Here is a 16,829-nt window from a genome sequence, read left to right as displayed (position 1 = left end):
ACATGTTTGCACATAACTCGGCATTTTGGAGTGAAGAAACTCAGCCCAGTGAATGGTGCCTCCTGAGTTAACAGCCTCTTTGTAGCAAAGGTTATAGAAGGTTACCACTTTGGCTCAAAGTCATAATGGCTTTTGCAATGCCTTATGCTTCCCTGTAATTGTGTGTATATCCAGGAGTTTGCACAAGAGAATTGATTTGTTATGGTGGCTTTTTAATGGCTTTGCCCTTTCTCTTTTTATCAGGGAAATGAAGGAAAACAATGGGTTACTCAGAGAGGAGGTGGAAGGTCTCCAGAGGAAACTTGAGCGCTTTGAAAAGGTTCAGGCAGATCTTGTGACCCTTGAATTGGAAAATGAGGTGAGGAGCAGAGAATGCTTGCTGTATAAGTAGAATTGGATCTACTGCTCTTGCTTGTGTGGGCTTTTAGGGAATTTTAGTTCCTTTTGACATAGGATATAGACTGTGATTACTGTTGTTCATGTTTCATACTGGCCCTGCCCCAATATATAGCATAGGATGTAGAATACCTTATGAGGGGAGTGTTCATAACGAGGAAGAAAACCAAAGCTCTATCCATTGTTCATCTTAAAGACTTCTCTTAGGAACAGCTCATCTTCACTTTCACATCTCCTTTTCACCTTAGTATTCACCTTATGAATGTACTTTTGATTCCTAAGTGCGTCCCAGAGGTATTATTATACAATAGACACATAATGGGAGCCTGTTGCATACCCTCAGATCACTGCTGCTGGTGGTAGAGACCACATACTATTGATTTATTTGTCTTGCTGTCACCAGCAGCATCCCTTCCACTTCACTCTTAGTCAAAGATAAAGTAATTTTTCAAGTTAATTACCTGGTCATGAAAACTGTTGTAGTGAAAAGCGATTATCTTGGGCAATCCAATCTGATTGAAAGCATAGAGAACTGTGATGTATATCCCATTGATGGGGGAGGGAAATTGGGCACTGCAGCTGGTTTAGAATTGGCATGCTTGGAATACTGTTTAAATTCTTTGATCTCTGCAGTAACAGGATATAGTATAATGGGGGTTAATTCACATGGATAGATAATGGATGGCAAGAAATGGTGCATTGTGCCATGTAACTGTGGTAGTTGAGAATATTAATGTTGCTGTTAATAGTGTCTTGAGGACACAGAATGAAGCTTCAGCAGTGCTTTGGCCGTGGATAGATGACAAAGTCCACAGGAAGGAAGTGGAAAAGACGAAGTTGGAGGGAATGAAAAATGCAGCCATAGGAGTTAAGATGTGAGGACAAAATTTGGATTTCTTTAATGACTTCTTTTGGCTTCCTCCCTAGAAACTTCTGGGAAAGTTGAAAAGCTGGGAAAAACTAGACCAAAGCACTGGCTTAAGTATCAGGTAGGTTCTGATGGAGTTAAAACTTCTGTTGCACTTGCTTTACCTCTCAGTGATCTTGCTTGCTTAAGCTTGTCAGACTATCCACCTTATCTGTCCTCACATGTGCAAACTTGTCTGTTGGTATTCCTCTTTCTCACGGCTATACAATGTATATAATTATGCCTCCTTAAATACAAACAGTCTTGCAGTATCTGTGTTGGGATTCATTTGTGAACTAGTAACTAACAGCCCGACTCAGTCTGTTTCAGACTGAGGTAGGTGGGAAGCTGGTTCCATTCTTAGTTCTCTAAACTTCTTCTGTATAATTACGTTCATGTTTAGAAGGAATTGAGTTTGTTTAACCATATTAAGCTTAGAGACTTTCATGATCTGTATGGCAAGTCATTTTTATAAGTTTATGATGCATTATTGTATATATAATTTCTATAATTAAACCTCAGACTGACCTGACATGTTGTTTTACAAAGTTACTACTTAACAGCTCTTTCTTTTATCATCCTGTGTTTTATATGAAGGGAGAGGTGAAATAAACATTTATTACTTATGGCGCAGAGAAAATTTCTCTAGGGTCAATGAGATGATTGTAAGTCTAGTCAAAGAGAGGGCTGATATGTTATACTGTAGATACAGAAATTAACCTCTTTTAGCATTGAACTAGATGATAGTTCTGGATTTTCTAATTTGTATGTGATATAACCAAAAGTGGGATATGCTGCATCTTCTTCCCATTGATATTGGTGGGAAGAGAGGTGTTTTGCGCAAAAGAACTGCTTTCCTTTGTGTATCCTGGCATTGAGAGCTATGCTTTATACAAGAATAAGTCTTGACCTGCGACTTTTAACCCAGATCCAAAATTCCCCTCGTGGGTTCCTTTCCTTACCATGTCAATTGCAACTTTACAGCAAACAAAAAGAGTAGAAGTTGTGCATGCAAAATGATGGCATGATGGGATTCTGTACTGGTACAGTGCTGTTTAAGTAAAAGAGGATTGTATCACAAGGAATATCACCTTGGTTTTCTTATAATTCTTTGTGTTCAGAGTGAATCATAAGCTAATGAACGTAGGTAGATAATACTGCTGAGACCATCCCCTGCCTCTGTTCAGGATGCATATGTTCAGACTTGCATCATCTCTCCAATGGTAGGAAAGTGAAGTACTGAATACTGAGTTCATCCTTCCCAAACTTTCTCTCTGCCAGACAGTAGTATGGAAGCTTTTACTTATTTCAAGCTGTTAAAGATTTAATGAGGTAATTTCCCAGTGGGAAGGAAATGGAAACAAGTGACTCTTCCTGCTGAAGACTGATAACCTCTTCATTTAAAATCAGAATATTTGATGGAAAGTGTTAGTGAGATTTTTGATTGTGCCAAGCTGTTTAGCACTATTAAGGGTGTATCTTTGTACAGAAGAACAAATTGTTCTCAAGAAAATCACCTTTTGCATGTGATTGCACCAAGTGGAATCGGGGTGAGCTTTTTATCCAGGCTTCTTTCAGCATGAATTATGTTCATTTTCAGCCAGTGATATGAGAATAAGTGTAAAAGGAGATCATTGTCCCAGTCATATTCCTGGAGCATATCACTTGTGAAAGCTTGAGGAAAGTTAATTGCTAGACAGTGAGTAACAGAGAATGGGAACAGTTGGATGGTTATCCCAAAGAGCTAGTGCAATGTGTACTGTCTGTCTAGATAAGCAAGAAGAAAGGGAATGCAGTAGGTCCTTGTATCTCTTCTTATTAGTTCCTCCATTTATACATGGAATGCAGGGGAAGAGCACACACAACCTCTGGCTTTCTGGGAGAGGATGGTTTCTCATTTCCTCTAGCTATTCTCTAGGGCTTCTGTTCTACATCTGCTTGCAGTTGCTTGTGTTCACTGATTGCCTGGTCCCTGCAGATTCCCTGTCAGATTAGTTTGTGAGCAGGGCTTTGGTGTGTAATTTTATCTAATAAAAATTTGGAAAGGAGGGGGCCATCTTCTTAGAGTGTTAAGCATAGTGATGTTTGGCTTATATTTTTGGGGAGTTTTATGGGAGATACGGCGATTGCCTTCTATTGCTGCCCCTTTTGTGGAAATAAACTATAAAAAGTATTAAAACTAGATACCTCATTCAAAGGTTTCTCTCTCTGTATTGAAGTCCATGACCATGCGTTATGAATTGTTGCCATCTCAACCAAGTGATGGGAATCAGTTCCATCTTCTTTGATTTCTCCATGATTTCTCCCTCACCTAAACACTAGAAATAATAGAAGACTGGCTAATATTACATCTCTGACCTGAATTGTTTTATGTTGTCCTCCCACTGCTATTTTTCATTCTCTTCAAAGTTCTTCCTACTTTTATGGAGGTAAGAACAGCATATGCTATTCTTATTTATACTCTATATAATGTAAGCATAATTTCAATAGTTTACCAATATGATGATGTTCTAAGCTGCGCCCCTTCCTACTAGGGATGTTAAAGACTAGTTGATTAGTTGCCCCCCCCCCCCGCTACCTCTGTCTGATAGAGGCAGCGGGCGGGGGGGAAGAGGGGTACTTAAAGCGGCAGCGCCCCACAGATCCTGGGGTCAGCTGCTCCATGGGGCGGTGCCACTTTGAATGCTTCAGGGAGCCCGACATCAGGCTCCTTGTGGCATTTCAAAACAGCAGCGTGGAGCCCAGGATCAGCTGGGGACTCCCCAGCTGACCCTGGGTTCTGCGCGGCACTCTGGCTACATGTGGCATTTCAAAGCAGCAGCACCGCTTGGAGCCTGGGATCAGGCTCCATGTGATGTGCAAGCTTTGAAATGTACAAGAGTCCCCAGCAGGGGCTTTTGTACCTTTCAAAGGTGGAACACGGAAGTGCTTATCAACTAGTCAAATAGTTGATGGAAATTGCATTGACTACTTGACTAGCAAATTAATCGCTACTTAACGCCCTACTCCTTACCCAGATAATAAAATATATCGCACAGCATTCAGTCTTTTACAGTCCACTTGTACTCCTATCATGAAGCTGTCTGTAGGTTCGTAGGCATTTGACCAAAGGATTCCTCTGTGTTCATGTCCTAATGCTGTCCACTTTCCAATTTACTAGATGCTTCTTCTTTCTTAAGAGTGGTGTATTACGTGTGACCCTTTATATTTACATTGCCATGGACTGCCAGGGACTCTTAAGCTTAGCCTTCATTTATTCCAGATCTATAGTTCTTCCGCCACATCAGTTTTCATCTGCAAGAGGGAAAATGTTATAAAATTTGAAAGTTGAAATCTGTTTACCATGTATTAAATGTATTAGTCGCTTTATTTGCTCAACAGCATACTGTCTTTAGAAAAGGTACTGCTGGATGATATAAACAATTGTAACTCTTGATTGCTAAGGATGAGCTGTGATTCTATTGGTCTGTGTCAGTAAAGTGTGTACCTTTTATTCCTGCTCTCTCTCTGTAGTACATTGATGACAGTATGTTTATATTGAACATGGGATTGGATGACCTGGTGGTTAGTTACTTTCAGAGAAGGACTTCGTTTTGTACTAGTGCCCTTCACTTTCATAGACTTCAGTGAAGTTTGGCTTTGCCAGGGGGCACTGTAACCTCAGAGACATCTTTTAATTTAAGTAAATCTTGCAAAAGTTAGGCAATAAATTATTTTTGATGAATAATAGTGTTTCTGGAAGGGAGTAGGCTTTCTGGGTGTGGGGAAAAAAATGCAGATAATTTTGGTGTCAGTGTGAGGAATTACCCACTAGATGGCACACTTTCTCTTGCTGTATCAGAAAAAGATGGATGTTATTCCTCAGGCGTGTGCTCTGACTCCTTTACAAACATCAGCTGGCCATGGTGAAAAGGTCAGGCATTAGTCTAATTAAAGTTGTTGGCTTGTTAAAATCAAATGTTTTAAAATCTATTTAAAACCACACTAATATGATCACTTTCTGTGTCTGTATAGCAGAGTTCCTGTTCATTGCAGCTATTCTGAACGTGTTCAAGGATTTTCGCACACTTTCTCTAGCAACGGAGTGCAGTACATACCTCAGTCAGTTTCTCCACCCATTTTAGCAACCTTCTTTTTCTCCCTGGCTTCTTATCCCTTTTCTCTTCTCAGACCTGTTAAGTTGAGTTCTCTTTTACTTCTTCATTGTTGAGTCACTGAATCATCCTTAAGAGGGAAGTTGTTTTAAATCTAATCATCCTCCCAATTCTTTCCTTCCCATTGTTCCTTGTTTATATAATGCTCAAAGCTTATGAGGTACCTGACAGTTGTTCAGACAAGATCCTTGCCCTGTACATTTTCTAATCCAGTGAAATTCATTCTGTGGTCTGTGGATCCTTGGTAGTCTACGAATTAGGTTTAAGGAGTCCATGATAGGTAGTTGTTGTTATGAAGCAGTGGTTTGCAAGCAGAGTTCTGCATTCTCAGACTGTCTAAGATTTCCAAAGGGGTCTGTATCTCCATTCAAAATTGTGTAAGGTCTGCCAATTAATGAAGGTTGAAAACCACTGTTCTAATGTAAATAAATGTATATCTTATTTGGCAGCTTACTCTTGTACATACCACTTCTTGTGTTTGTTCAGAATGCTAGTTGCAATAAGTCAGCACTAGAATAAGGATGATGTGCTTTAGGTGACTAGTTTTAAAAAGGACGTACATCCCAAGATAGGTTAGCTAAACTGTTCCCATCTGTTGTTGCTGGTATGGTTGGTTCTGAGGTGACCTTATGTCTGTTCTGAAAGCCTGGAGATTATGATGATTGGAAAAGCTCCTCGAAGATTATGCATAGTCCTACAACTCACATGGGGAAGTGGGTGCCCACAGATGAGAAGCCACAGGAGATTTAGGATTCTGATCACTCCAGAAATCTTTCTCTGAAGAGAACTGGTACAGAGACAAAAAACAGGCAGTTGTGTTCTGTTTTATTTTTAAATTGATGCCACTGAATTCTGAATCTGAGCACCACAGGTAGGATAATCCTCCAGATCTGTGTCTGTGTAGTAGAACGAATCTCTTAAAGCTGTGGAGGATTATGACATTGGAGGACTGACTGGAGCAATGAAGTGGGGACAGCTTAGGCTTATATAGGTGTCTCTCTAGCTAACTAGGTTTCAGAGCTGCAGCTGACGCACAGCTATCAGCACTGCCACGTAGTTTATTGGTGGTCCCTCCTTTCATAGGCTTTGCTATCTGATGAGAGTAGTCTGCCTACTCTGCCCAAGAATTGGAAGACAATGAAATGATTTGTATTGCTCTCCAGGATTCTATTCCTTCTTTCTATCTCGGGGTGGGGCAAAATCAGGCCCAGGGGCCTGATTCGGCCTGCCCACTTAATTAGCAGAACGTGCATATTTAAAGCCAGCAGTGTGCCCTCCCCCCCCTTCTCCCTTGCTCCCAGGATTTTCCTGGTAGCTGTTCAGAGTGGGAGTGGGAGGATGGAGGGAAAAGGGGAGTGCTGAAGTCAGGATAGTCCCCTGCCTCTGTACTCCATCTCTGCAGAGCAAGATTCAGGGAGAAGGAGACACACAGTAGAGCTGTTCCCATCTGAATTGTGGATAAGTGACTCGGAGGAGTACAGAGCAGCAGAGGGGGGAGACAACAGAGTCGGACAGGTTTCCCTTAGCGACAGCATGGCTTCTTTCAGAAACTTACCCAGCAACAGCCAGCACACACTCCCAGTCTGTGCCACATACACAGTCGCTGTCACACATACCTGCCTCACACACTCAATCCATGTCACACATTCTGTCTCTCTCACAAAGTGTGTGTCTCATACTCACAGACTCTATTTGCTCTCTCTCTCGCCCCAACCTCACCCCTTCCAGGTGGCCCCCAGCCAGCCTGCAACCAGTTACCAAAATTTATAAAGTGGCCCTCCTGCAAAAATTATTGCCCACCCCTGTTTTATCCTCATACCTGGCTTAGTCTAGTGCGGGAATTGTTCATCCTTGTTCATAAGAGGAAAGGTCGTAGCCTATTTGTGTAGTCAAATGGGGATGAGGGTTAAATTGTGACTAGAGAAGTATGAGCGAAGCCTATATATTTACATCAAATGACAAGTGTTGTGGTGTTTAATATACTGTGATAGTGCTCAGAGGTTCCAGTCAGAATTTTGTTGACTGCTCTAGGTCTTACACAAACACATAGGAAGGAAGGTTTTTGCTCAAAGTATTCACAGTATAAGACAAGTAACACATGAAGGATGCAGGGTGAGGCATGCAAGTGACTTGAAGAGCTAATTTTTAAAAATCGTTTCAGTAGTTCTAAAAACTGAAAGCCAGTTGGAGAAGCAGGCCTCAGTAAGCATCAGAGCACTATGCTCTATGGAGGTCTTGGGATTGATTATTCCCATAATTTATAATCTTTGCATTTGCTTTGGACGGAAGCCGTCCCATCTCAGTGCCTGGTATTTAATTCGTTGGTAACACTTTCTGCAAGAGACATTTAGGACTGGTATGTCCCTTTCTATAGTGATGACCTTGTTAGTGTGCTGAGGGTGCACTCTGAGCTAAATGAAAGAGGTACCAGTGAGCTTATTCTTGTACTGAAGGAATTCTTGATTTAAATGAGCAATTGGGAGAGATTCTGTGATCTTTAATTCACAGGACCAAGGTTGGCTAGCTTCAACAGTGATATTGCTTTAGGACTGGTGCAGCTGCTTTGTCTGATGGTTTCCCTGTATATAAAGAGAAGTGCAGATCTAACAGGAATTCAGGCCAACACTTAAGGAGCATTTTCACTTTTTGTGGAACCTGCCAGCTGCCTGCAGCAGACCCCAAACTGCTGACCCGTCATCCAGAAACAAAAACATTAACCTATTAGTCCTGACCTGGTTTTCTTCCTGAAACATCTGTGTGCTGGCTGGTTGACAAATCTTGGGGACTAGTTTTCTGCAATATCTGAACCCAATTAGGGAGAAGAGCAAATGTGTGGGTGGGTATATTTTCTTCTAAGAGAGGAAGGCAGGTGCTAATTATGTGGCAGGTGTCTCTATTTAGAATACAGGTTAGCACAGTTGTAATTTGTAATTACACATGCACAGTACTCAATACTGGAATTCCTTCTAGCCAGGTCCTCCTTTTGAGGTCTGTGTCTGTGTTCTGTGGGACACTAGGGAATCATGTTTCTTACTATCTGCATTGAATTGTGGGTTAGAATTTCTTTTGCAGTAGAGAAGGGAGGGGAACATAGGAGTTGTGAATCTTTAACTTTAAATCAGGGGTGGGCAATAATTTTTGACTGGGGGCCACTTCAGAAATTTTTAAAGTGGCCCTGGGCTGCCCTAGAAGGGGGGCGCCCTCAGGCAGAAGGGGAGAGGCAAGGACACTTCTGTGCTTCCCTACTCACAAACCCGGATTGGTCTGAGAGTAGGGGAGCACACAAAATCTCCTCTCCCTCTCGTCCCTCCCCAAGAGAACCTCCAGCTCTTCAGAACTAGGCTTGCCAGATGCTTTCACCAATAATCCCGAACATGGCCCAAAAAAACTGGAGACCAAACTTGTTGAGCAAAAAAAAATAAATAAATATTGCCGCACCTTTAAAAATCCCCTCACTCCTCGCTTCCTCATACCAAACGTGGCAGGGGAAGATTGTCTCCGCCAACCTTCCATCTGAGAGAAACAGAACATATTGGACATTTTACATGTCCAGTATTTTCTGTTTTTTTTTGTTTTTTGGGGCCAGAAAAAACAGACTGTCCGGGTGAAAACTGGACACCTGGCAACCCTATTCAGAACAGCTGGCGGTTCCCTCTACATACCCATGCTCCTGGCGGTGGGTCAATCAGGGGCTGGAGGAGAGGAGAGCATGTGAAGTCTCTCGCTCCTTGCCCTTCCCTGCAAGGGAGCGCTGTGCTTAGAGTCAGCCACCAGCTGAGCAGCAGCTGGTGGTTGACTTTAAGTGCTGACCCCCTTTCAGGAGAGGAGATGCTGCACACTTCCTCCGCACCCCAGGCTCTGGGGATGGGTGGCGTGGAGGGAGTGCAGAAAGTCTCTTGCTCCCTGCCTTCCGGATTGTGGCACTTAGTCAACCCTGGTGGTTGACTCTAAGCGCCACGTGCTCCCCCGTCCCTAGACCCTCAATGGCCTGGGGGTACAGGAGTGGCAGGGCCTCCATGGACCAGATCAACCCTCTTGGCAGGCTGGATCTGGGCCGTGAAGGCCCTTTTCCCAACCCCTGCTTTAAATCCTAGTAATTACATTAGGTTATACTAAATTTTCTTCCATCCCAAAAGTGTGAATGGATTGCAACCACAAATGAAGTCTCTCAATCTCCTCCTAATCTCCTAATAATGCTCATATGATGACTTTGCTAAAGCTGGTCTTCAAATATAATCTGTGCTATATTTTTGTAATTTAATCTGGAAAAATCTCACTCTACTTCTGTATTTAATATACTACGAGGAGTATTAAAGTGTTATTTCGGCTTTTATTGATGTCTTATGCCTTTGGACAAATTGTAAATAATTTGTGTATGATATATTTATATATAATACTGTGGCATCTTGTTTGCATTCTAGTTTTGGATGAAAAATAATTGCCAGACTCTGTCTGAGAATACAGTCCAACAGCGTCTCTCCTTTCTAACCAGTATAACCATTAAAATGAGCTGTACCAAAGAGGGTAGAATGCAGCCGTTGTATTTGTTTTTGAAGAAGGTGCAGGCATTGATCCTGGACATTACAAACCAATTGAAACAATAGATTTAAGAAAGTACTTAAAGTAATGTGTGATTAGAAAGAAGGTTTCTGTAAAGGAAAATTGAGCTTCTCTAATCTATTAGAATGTTTTATGTTACCAAATTAATATATAAAGGGACTTTTAAGAAAGCTTTTATCAAAGTCTCACACAACAAATATTGTACTGAAGCTATGCATTTGAGGGGAAAGGTAGAATACTTATATAGGTTAGAAATTGGTTGAGAGGCAGAAGGGGAAGAATAGGAAATAAACAGTCAACTTTGTTACATGGCGAAAAATTTAACACTAGTTTATTGTACCAGATCGAGGAGGAGGGTTAATATATTCATTAATAGTTTGGAAAAAGGGATGAACAATTCAGTGATAACATTTTCTGAGATGAGATTAAGAACATAAGTACGACCATACTGGGTTAGACTAGTGGTTCATTTAGCCCAGTATCCTGTCTTCCAACAGTAGCCTATGCAAGGTGCTTCAGAGGGAATAAACAGAACAATCAATCATCAAAGGATCCATTCCCTGTCCCTCACTCTCAGTTTCAGGCAACAGAGGTTAGGGACACTTGCATGGGGTTGCATCCCGACCATTTACAGATAATCAAGATGAAAAGACAGAGGAATTCCACATGGGCATAATAAAACAAGGGGAAGTTAAGTGAAACTGAAGAGAGAAACTGAAAACTGATATGCAGAAATGTATAATTAATATGTAAATAGCCTGTGGAACTCATTGCCACAAAATATTGAGACCAGGAGTTTGGCATGATTCAATACAGGGTTAGATGTTTATATGGGTAATGAAACCATCTGCTGTTCAATTAACCAAGCCAATGAAAGTGCTGTTAATTCTCATGTTTAATCCAACCCATAACTGCTTAGCGTTAGGAAGAAACTTCCTATCAGAACTGGTCATTTCATAATTATGCATTTAGGGATTCATGAACCTTTCTCTGAAACATCTGATGCTGACCACTGTCAGAGGCCACTGGTCTGATCTTGAATGGCAGTATCTTATGTTCTTTTGATCTCTTTCTCTGGTTGGGGGCATGCTGAGGAACCTGTGCAGGTATAAAAATATAATCTGTATCCAATCCACATCCACAAAGATCAACCTGTGATCTGACCCCTGATCCGCTAGTGGCTTTTACCTCTGTCCATACCTGCACCCACAATAGCATGCCAACTCGGGGGTGTAGAAGGAGTGCCCATGAATGAGTGGGGGCAGGGTCTGGGAGTATGGGGCAGTGCCTTCAGAAAAAGAGTTGGTGTGGAATGGGGAGTAGGAGGAAGTGGGCATCACATTGTAGCATGTGTTACATCACAATGGAGCAGAGGGGTGGAGTGCCAGTTCCTATCTATTCCAGTCTCTGCAGCTGGAGGCACGCCCTGCCCAGATGTTGGTGGGCTGGTCTGGACTTCGTTGGGGACACTGGTGGCGGCTGAGGAGCCCTAGTTGCTGAATGCATAGCATGGCAAGCAAGTGCTGGACAGCCCCAACTCTGACCTGCTATCCAACCCCAGCCACTGGTCCCAAATGCCACTGGCCCCATATGCGCTGCACCCGTTGGGCTGCCCAAGGTGGACATTGTGGCCAAGCGCCACCAGTGAATAGAGCACTATGCAATTGTATCTACATCTGCAAAAATAGTTCATGGATTTGCAGCGTTCTAGTTATGGTGACCACGCTGTTTTAGAGCTAAGTGGCTCTAATTGGGGAAGAAGAAATCTTACTACAGTTGTGGCATGTGAAAGTTCATGTTATGCATGTAATATATCTGTAATTAATTGTAATTTACGATTTGTGAACATATTGTAACTTGCCTGGCTACTATTAACAAGACCCCCCCATCTACAACAAGCTGTCTCATCACAATGGGAATTTCCTTGGTATAGAAAACAGAAATAAATACAAGATGTATAAGAATAATTTAAAAACCTATTTTTGTTAAGTTACCTCTTTGCACTTGCAAAGGCTCAACTGAAAACTCCATGGAATTAACATTTATACTCTCTCCTCTCAGGAACACACACTTTTTATTAACTATAAAATATAGTATTTGTACACTTCTGAAAATAGCAACATTTATATTCAAATATTTTGTACTTCTGTAAAAGTAAAATGATACAGCTACCACACAGTGGTGAAATTCATGCTGTGCAGAGGCCAGAAAAATTCTCACAAAACCCTTCAAAATAGATAGGGACTTTTGCTAGCCCTCTGCACAGTGATAAGTGCCATGCAAATGTCTGATGCACAGTTCTGCCAGTCTGACCTCAAGTGCTCATGCTTTTTCACATTGTAAGGCAGCGGGATGGGAATGGTGTTCCCACAGTATTGACCTTCCATCCACTGCACATCTGAAGTTGCACTCTATGGAGAACACCATTATAAATAGAAATGCTCCAGTGTGGGATGTCATACCGGTGGAATGAAATGCCTGCACTTAAAAATTCAGGACTGCAACCTGCTCTTAAGCAGCTTGTGATTCAGGGGAGACTGAGTTGAACTGGAGGAACTTATAATCTTCTTGAGATAGAAATATTTAGACATCTCTAAAGTAGGGTACCTGTGTTCCCTCTAAGATTTTCCATTCATAAGTGGAGTGAGTTTTGTCTTGTGCACCAATATTGAGGTCATGTGTACTTGTTTGGGTGTGTGCCACTGTGGCATCACTCCCCGAGAGAGACTCCCAACACAGAGCGCCCATCCCAGACCCCCTTGCTGGGATCCTAAGACCTGCTTCCAAGCAGTGCCCCCCCCCACACCTTGTGGGGAGAAGATGCGACCTATCCTCCCTCCCCCCCAGGTGTGCTGCTCCCAGTGCTGCCTGTGTACCAAGCTGCTCCCTGCGGGGCTGCCTGCAAGTCCCTGCCTGTGGCAGAGGGAACCTGCTGCCAGTGCTCAGAGTGGGGTGCTGGAGTTGAGGCAGAGACAGAGGGGGGAGAGCTGGCAGGGGGCTCTGAGTCAGAGGGCAATGAGCGGGGAAGAGTGATCCGGGATAGGAGAAAAAGTGTGCAGAGGGCTCTGGCCCCAGGAACAGCCGCACCGCAGTCCAGCTCAGGCAGTCACCTACCACACTGCCCGGGAGCATCTGCCCCACACTGCCTGGGAGCATCTGGGCAGCCACCACATGGCCCTGAGTACAGCTCCAGACCTGGGGAAAGGCTGGAGCTTGTCCCCAGAGCAGCTGCACCGCGAGCCCTGGCCCCCAGAGCAGCAGCGTTGTAGCCCTGGCTGCAGCGCCAGTCTTGGGGAAGGGCTGAAGTCTGGTGGCTGCCTAGCTGCATCTGGGACAGGGCTGCATGGCTGGTGGCTGCCCCCAGAGAAGCTGGGCAGCCACCACTCAGCCCTGGCCCCTCACTCTTCCACCAAGCGTACCGCCCACTAGCTTCCCTTCTGCGTGCAAGGAAGGTGATTGAGAGGCTCTGCTGAGGAGGTGGGACTCACAATTCCCAACTGAAACTTGCAATTTTCTTACGATGGTTCTGCCCTTTCTGCAGAGACCACCATTCAGAATATGGAGAGATCAAGGATGTAGCCATCATGTACAAAATATGACATGCTGCATCTGCTGGAGGATTGCTCCAAGCCTTTTCCATCTTAACCAGTTTGTCATCTCATGCTAGAAGTCACATTCCTCACTTTGTCACTGGTAGCTTGGAATTTAGCTGTTTGTGGGATGCCTTTGGTTTTTGAAAGAAACAAAATGTCACTGGGGCAGAATAAAGTTTTGTAAAGCATTAGGTCAAAGGGGAATTAGGGGCCTTGTGGATTCCTTTATTAACATTTCCCTTCTGGAGGTTTGGCTTCACACTTTTGCTGTAGTTCACAAATTAAAGAGCTTCAGAGAGGTAGCCGAGTTAGTCTGTGACAAGAAAAACTTGAACAACAAATAGTCTGGTAGCACTTTTAAAGACTAACAAAACATGTAGATGGTTGTTGAAATCCTTGTGAAATTCTTCAAGGGTCTCTTTCCCATGGGTCCATATGATGAAGATGTCATCAATGTAGCGTAAGTTAAGTAAAGTAAAGGTGTTAGGTGGACCCATGGGAGAGACCCTGGAAGAATTTCACAAGTATTTCAACAACTTCCACCCCACCATCAACCTCAGCCTGGATTAGTCCACATGAGAAATCCACTTCCTTGACACTACAGTATAATTAAATGATGGACAAATTTCTACCACCATATACCAGACTCCTACTGACTGCTACACTTACCTTCATGCCTGTAGCTTCCATCCCAGACACATTTCTCAATAGATTATATACAGCCGAGCCCTGAGATACAACCGGATTTGCTCCAATCCCATAGACAGAGACAAAAACCTACAGGATCTATATGGAGCATTCTTAAAACTGAAATACTTACCTGGAGAAGTGAAAAAACAAATTGACAAGAGACAAAAAAGTACCCAGACTCCTTCAAGACAGGCCCAAAAGATAAAACAACAGAATTCCACTTGTTGTCACCTAGGGTGTGTCTAGACTACAGGGTTTTTTCAAAAAAACTTCCCCTGCATCTAGACTGCTGTCGTGTTCTTTCGAAAGTAAATTGAAAGTACATGGCAGTTTTTTCAACCTTGGAAAACCTCATTTTATGAGGAATAACACCTTTTTTTGAAAGTGCTCTTTTGAGAAAAGGTGCTAAGCAATGCAAACTGTGCTTTTTCGAAAGAGAGCATCCAGATTGCCTGGATGCTCTCCTAAAAAAGCAGCTTGCTTTTTCGAAAGTACTGGTTGTAGTCTAGACATTCTTTTTCGAAAGAGGCTATTTTGACAGTCTAGACATAGCCCTACAGTCCACAACTTAAACCTCCGATGCATTATCAAAAAATCTACAACCTATCCTGGAAAATGACCCCTCACTCTCAGAGGCATCTAGGGAAAGGCCAATTCTTGCTTACAGACAACCCCTAATCCGAAATAAAGTCTTTCCGGTAACCACACAACACAGCTACATCATAAGCATCTAGGAACCCACCCCTGCAATCAGCCGCGGTGCCAGCTATGCCCACATACCTACAGGTGTTTTCATCACTGGACATCAGCCACCAAATCAGAGGCTCATTTAACTGCACATAACTAATATGATCTCTACCATCAAATGCCAGCAGTACCTACTGCAATGTATATCGGCAAAACTGGACAGTCCCTATGGGAAATAATTAATGGACACAAATCACACAAAAACCTGTTGGAGAACACTTGAATCTTTATGGACACTCATTAATGGATCTCCAAGTCACTGTTATATTTCAAACCAATTGCACAAGCCACATACAGAGAGAAGGATTGGAGCTCAACTTCATTGACAAGTTTAATTCTCATGCCTATGGTTTGAATCCGGATGTTGGATGGCTCCCACATTATCAACCAACCAAACAATGAAGGTACTAATGGTTCTTGATGTCTGTTTGGAATCTGGTGTTGGTCATCTTCCTTTCAAAGTGCAAACTAATGGATCTTATCAGCCTTTTATAACTACTCAGTCTTTAAGATGCTTGTAGACTGTTGTTCTTTAAGTTTTTTTTTTCTGTTACAAACTCACTGGGCTATCCCTCTGAAGCTTATCTACTCACTCTTTTTTTCTTCCTCCCCTTCAATTTTTTTTCCTCCTCTCCCCCTTTCCCTTATTTATCCTTGAATCTGGACTTCCAACACTCAGGTCATCTGAAGAAGTGGGTTGTGCCCACGAAAGTTCATGATACCATCTACCTGTTTTGTTAGCTTTTAAAGTTCTACCAGACTATTTGTTGTTTAAGTTTTCACTAATTAAATAGTTTGATTTCGTCCTAGTTCCTAATGGGCATTTGTCCACATTATAAAATTCAGCATTATTTGACCCCAGTGAATGGCTTTGCTCCTAGCTGTGTAAAATCAGAATATTGTAGATGTTGGACATGCTGTTCCCCTATTTAGAACTGAAACATTGTCTCTTCAATTGCTCATCCTCTGTGAGTAGCCAAAATCCAGATATTCCAGCCCAGGTAGGAACCAGTGCATCAGACACACCCTTACCCATAACTGCTTCATTTTTGTGGCATTGAGAGGCTGCACAAAAGCAATTGGGCGAAAGTAGGTTTTTCTCTTGAGAGTGTGGTTGACCCCCTTGTATTATGTAAATGGATTGAACTCTGGTGTTCACTCTGCTGTGAATGGAAAGATTTCCAAAGTGCAGACCTTTTTAAAAAGAGACACTTCAACACAAACAGCACTGGCTTAATGTAACTCAAGTGAAATTATCATTTAAATAGCAGAGGCTAATCAGCAAGGGGATGGTGTGCTGCTGTTACAAGGCTCAAATGCTCGCTTTATTTTTATTCAGCCATTCATTTTGACATTTCTACAAACACAATAACTGCTAAAGTTGTTAGCTCATATATAATTTTAACCTCCCATTTCCATGTAAGTGTGCCTACGTATTTCATTTTTGAACTGTATTGCATATGCTGCTCATGTATTCTCCCCTCCCTCATGCTATACAAAAACCCATTCTACATTAAAAGTCTTCTTCATGATAGAGAATTGTTTTAGACAGAGGTGTAAAAAATGGTGCCTGCAAATGCCAGTTGGACATGGTCATGCCGGATGGTGTTGGTAGAGTTTGACACACAATCTATTCTTTAAAGCTATTCTCAAAGTAGAAATATGAACCTGCTATAAAAATCATTCATTAATTATTTTATACTTCAAAAATGTCACTGCTTGTCAGAGTCACTAGAAGTAGTTTCTGCCCAGAGACCTTGTTATCTGCCTCATCTGATCAAA

At 42.5% G+C, this 16,829-nt stretch overlaps 1 protein-coding gene across 5 annotated transcripts in view; it reads left to right on the top strand.

Moving 5' to 3' along the window:
- The window catches only part of MAD1L1 (mitotic arrest deficient 1 like 1), a 749,374-nt gene that overhangs the window by 13,501 nt on the left and 719,044 nt on the right, over positions 1–16,829 (top strand). For all 5 annotated transcript variants that reach the window (XM_075899591.2, XM_075899593.2, XM_006112872.4 and 2 more), the window contains exons 8-9: positions 244–358; positions 1,324–1,385. In XM_075899591.2, coding sequence (XP_075755706.2) covers positions 244–358; positions 1,324–1,385 — 177 coding nt within the window. The remainder of the gene's footprint in view (positions 1–243; positions 359–1,323; positions 1,386–16,829) is intronic.

The sequence above is a fragment of the Pelodiscus sinensis genome, chromosome 15 (assembly GCF_052426305.1).
Source record: "Pelodiscus sinensis isolate ZL-2025 chromosome 15, ASM5242630v1, whole genome shotgun sequence".
NCBI classification, from domain to species: domain Eukaryota; kingdom Metazoa; phylum Chordata; order Testudines; family Trionychidae; genus Pelodiscus; species Pelodiscus sinensis.
The sequence above is the reverse complement of the archived record's forward strand: the minus strand, read 5'-3'. Positions and strand labels throughout refer to the sequence as shown.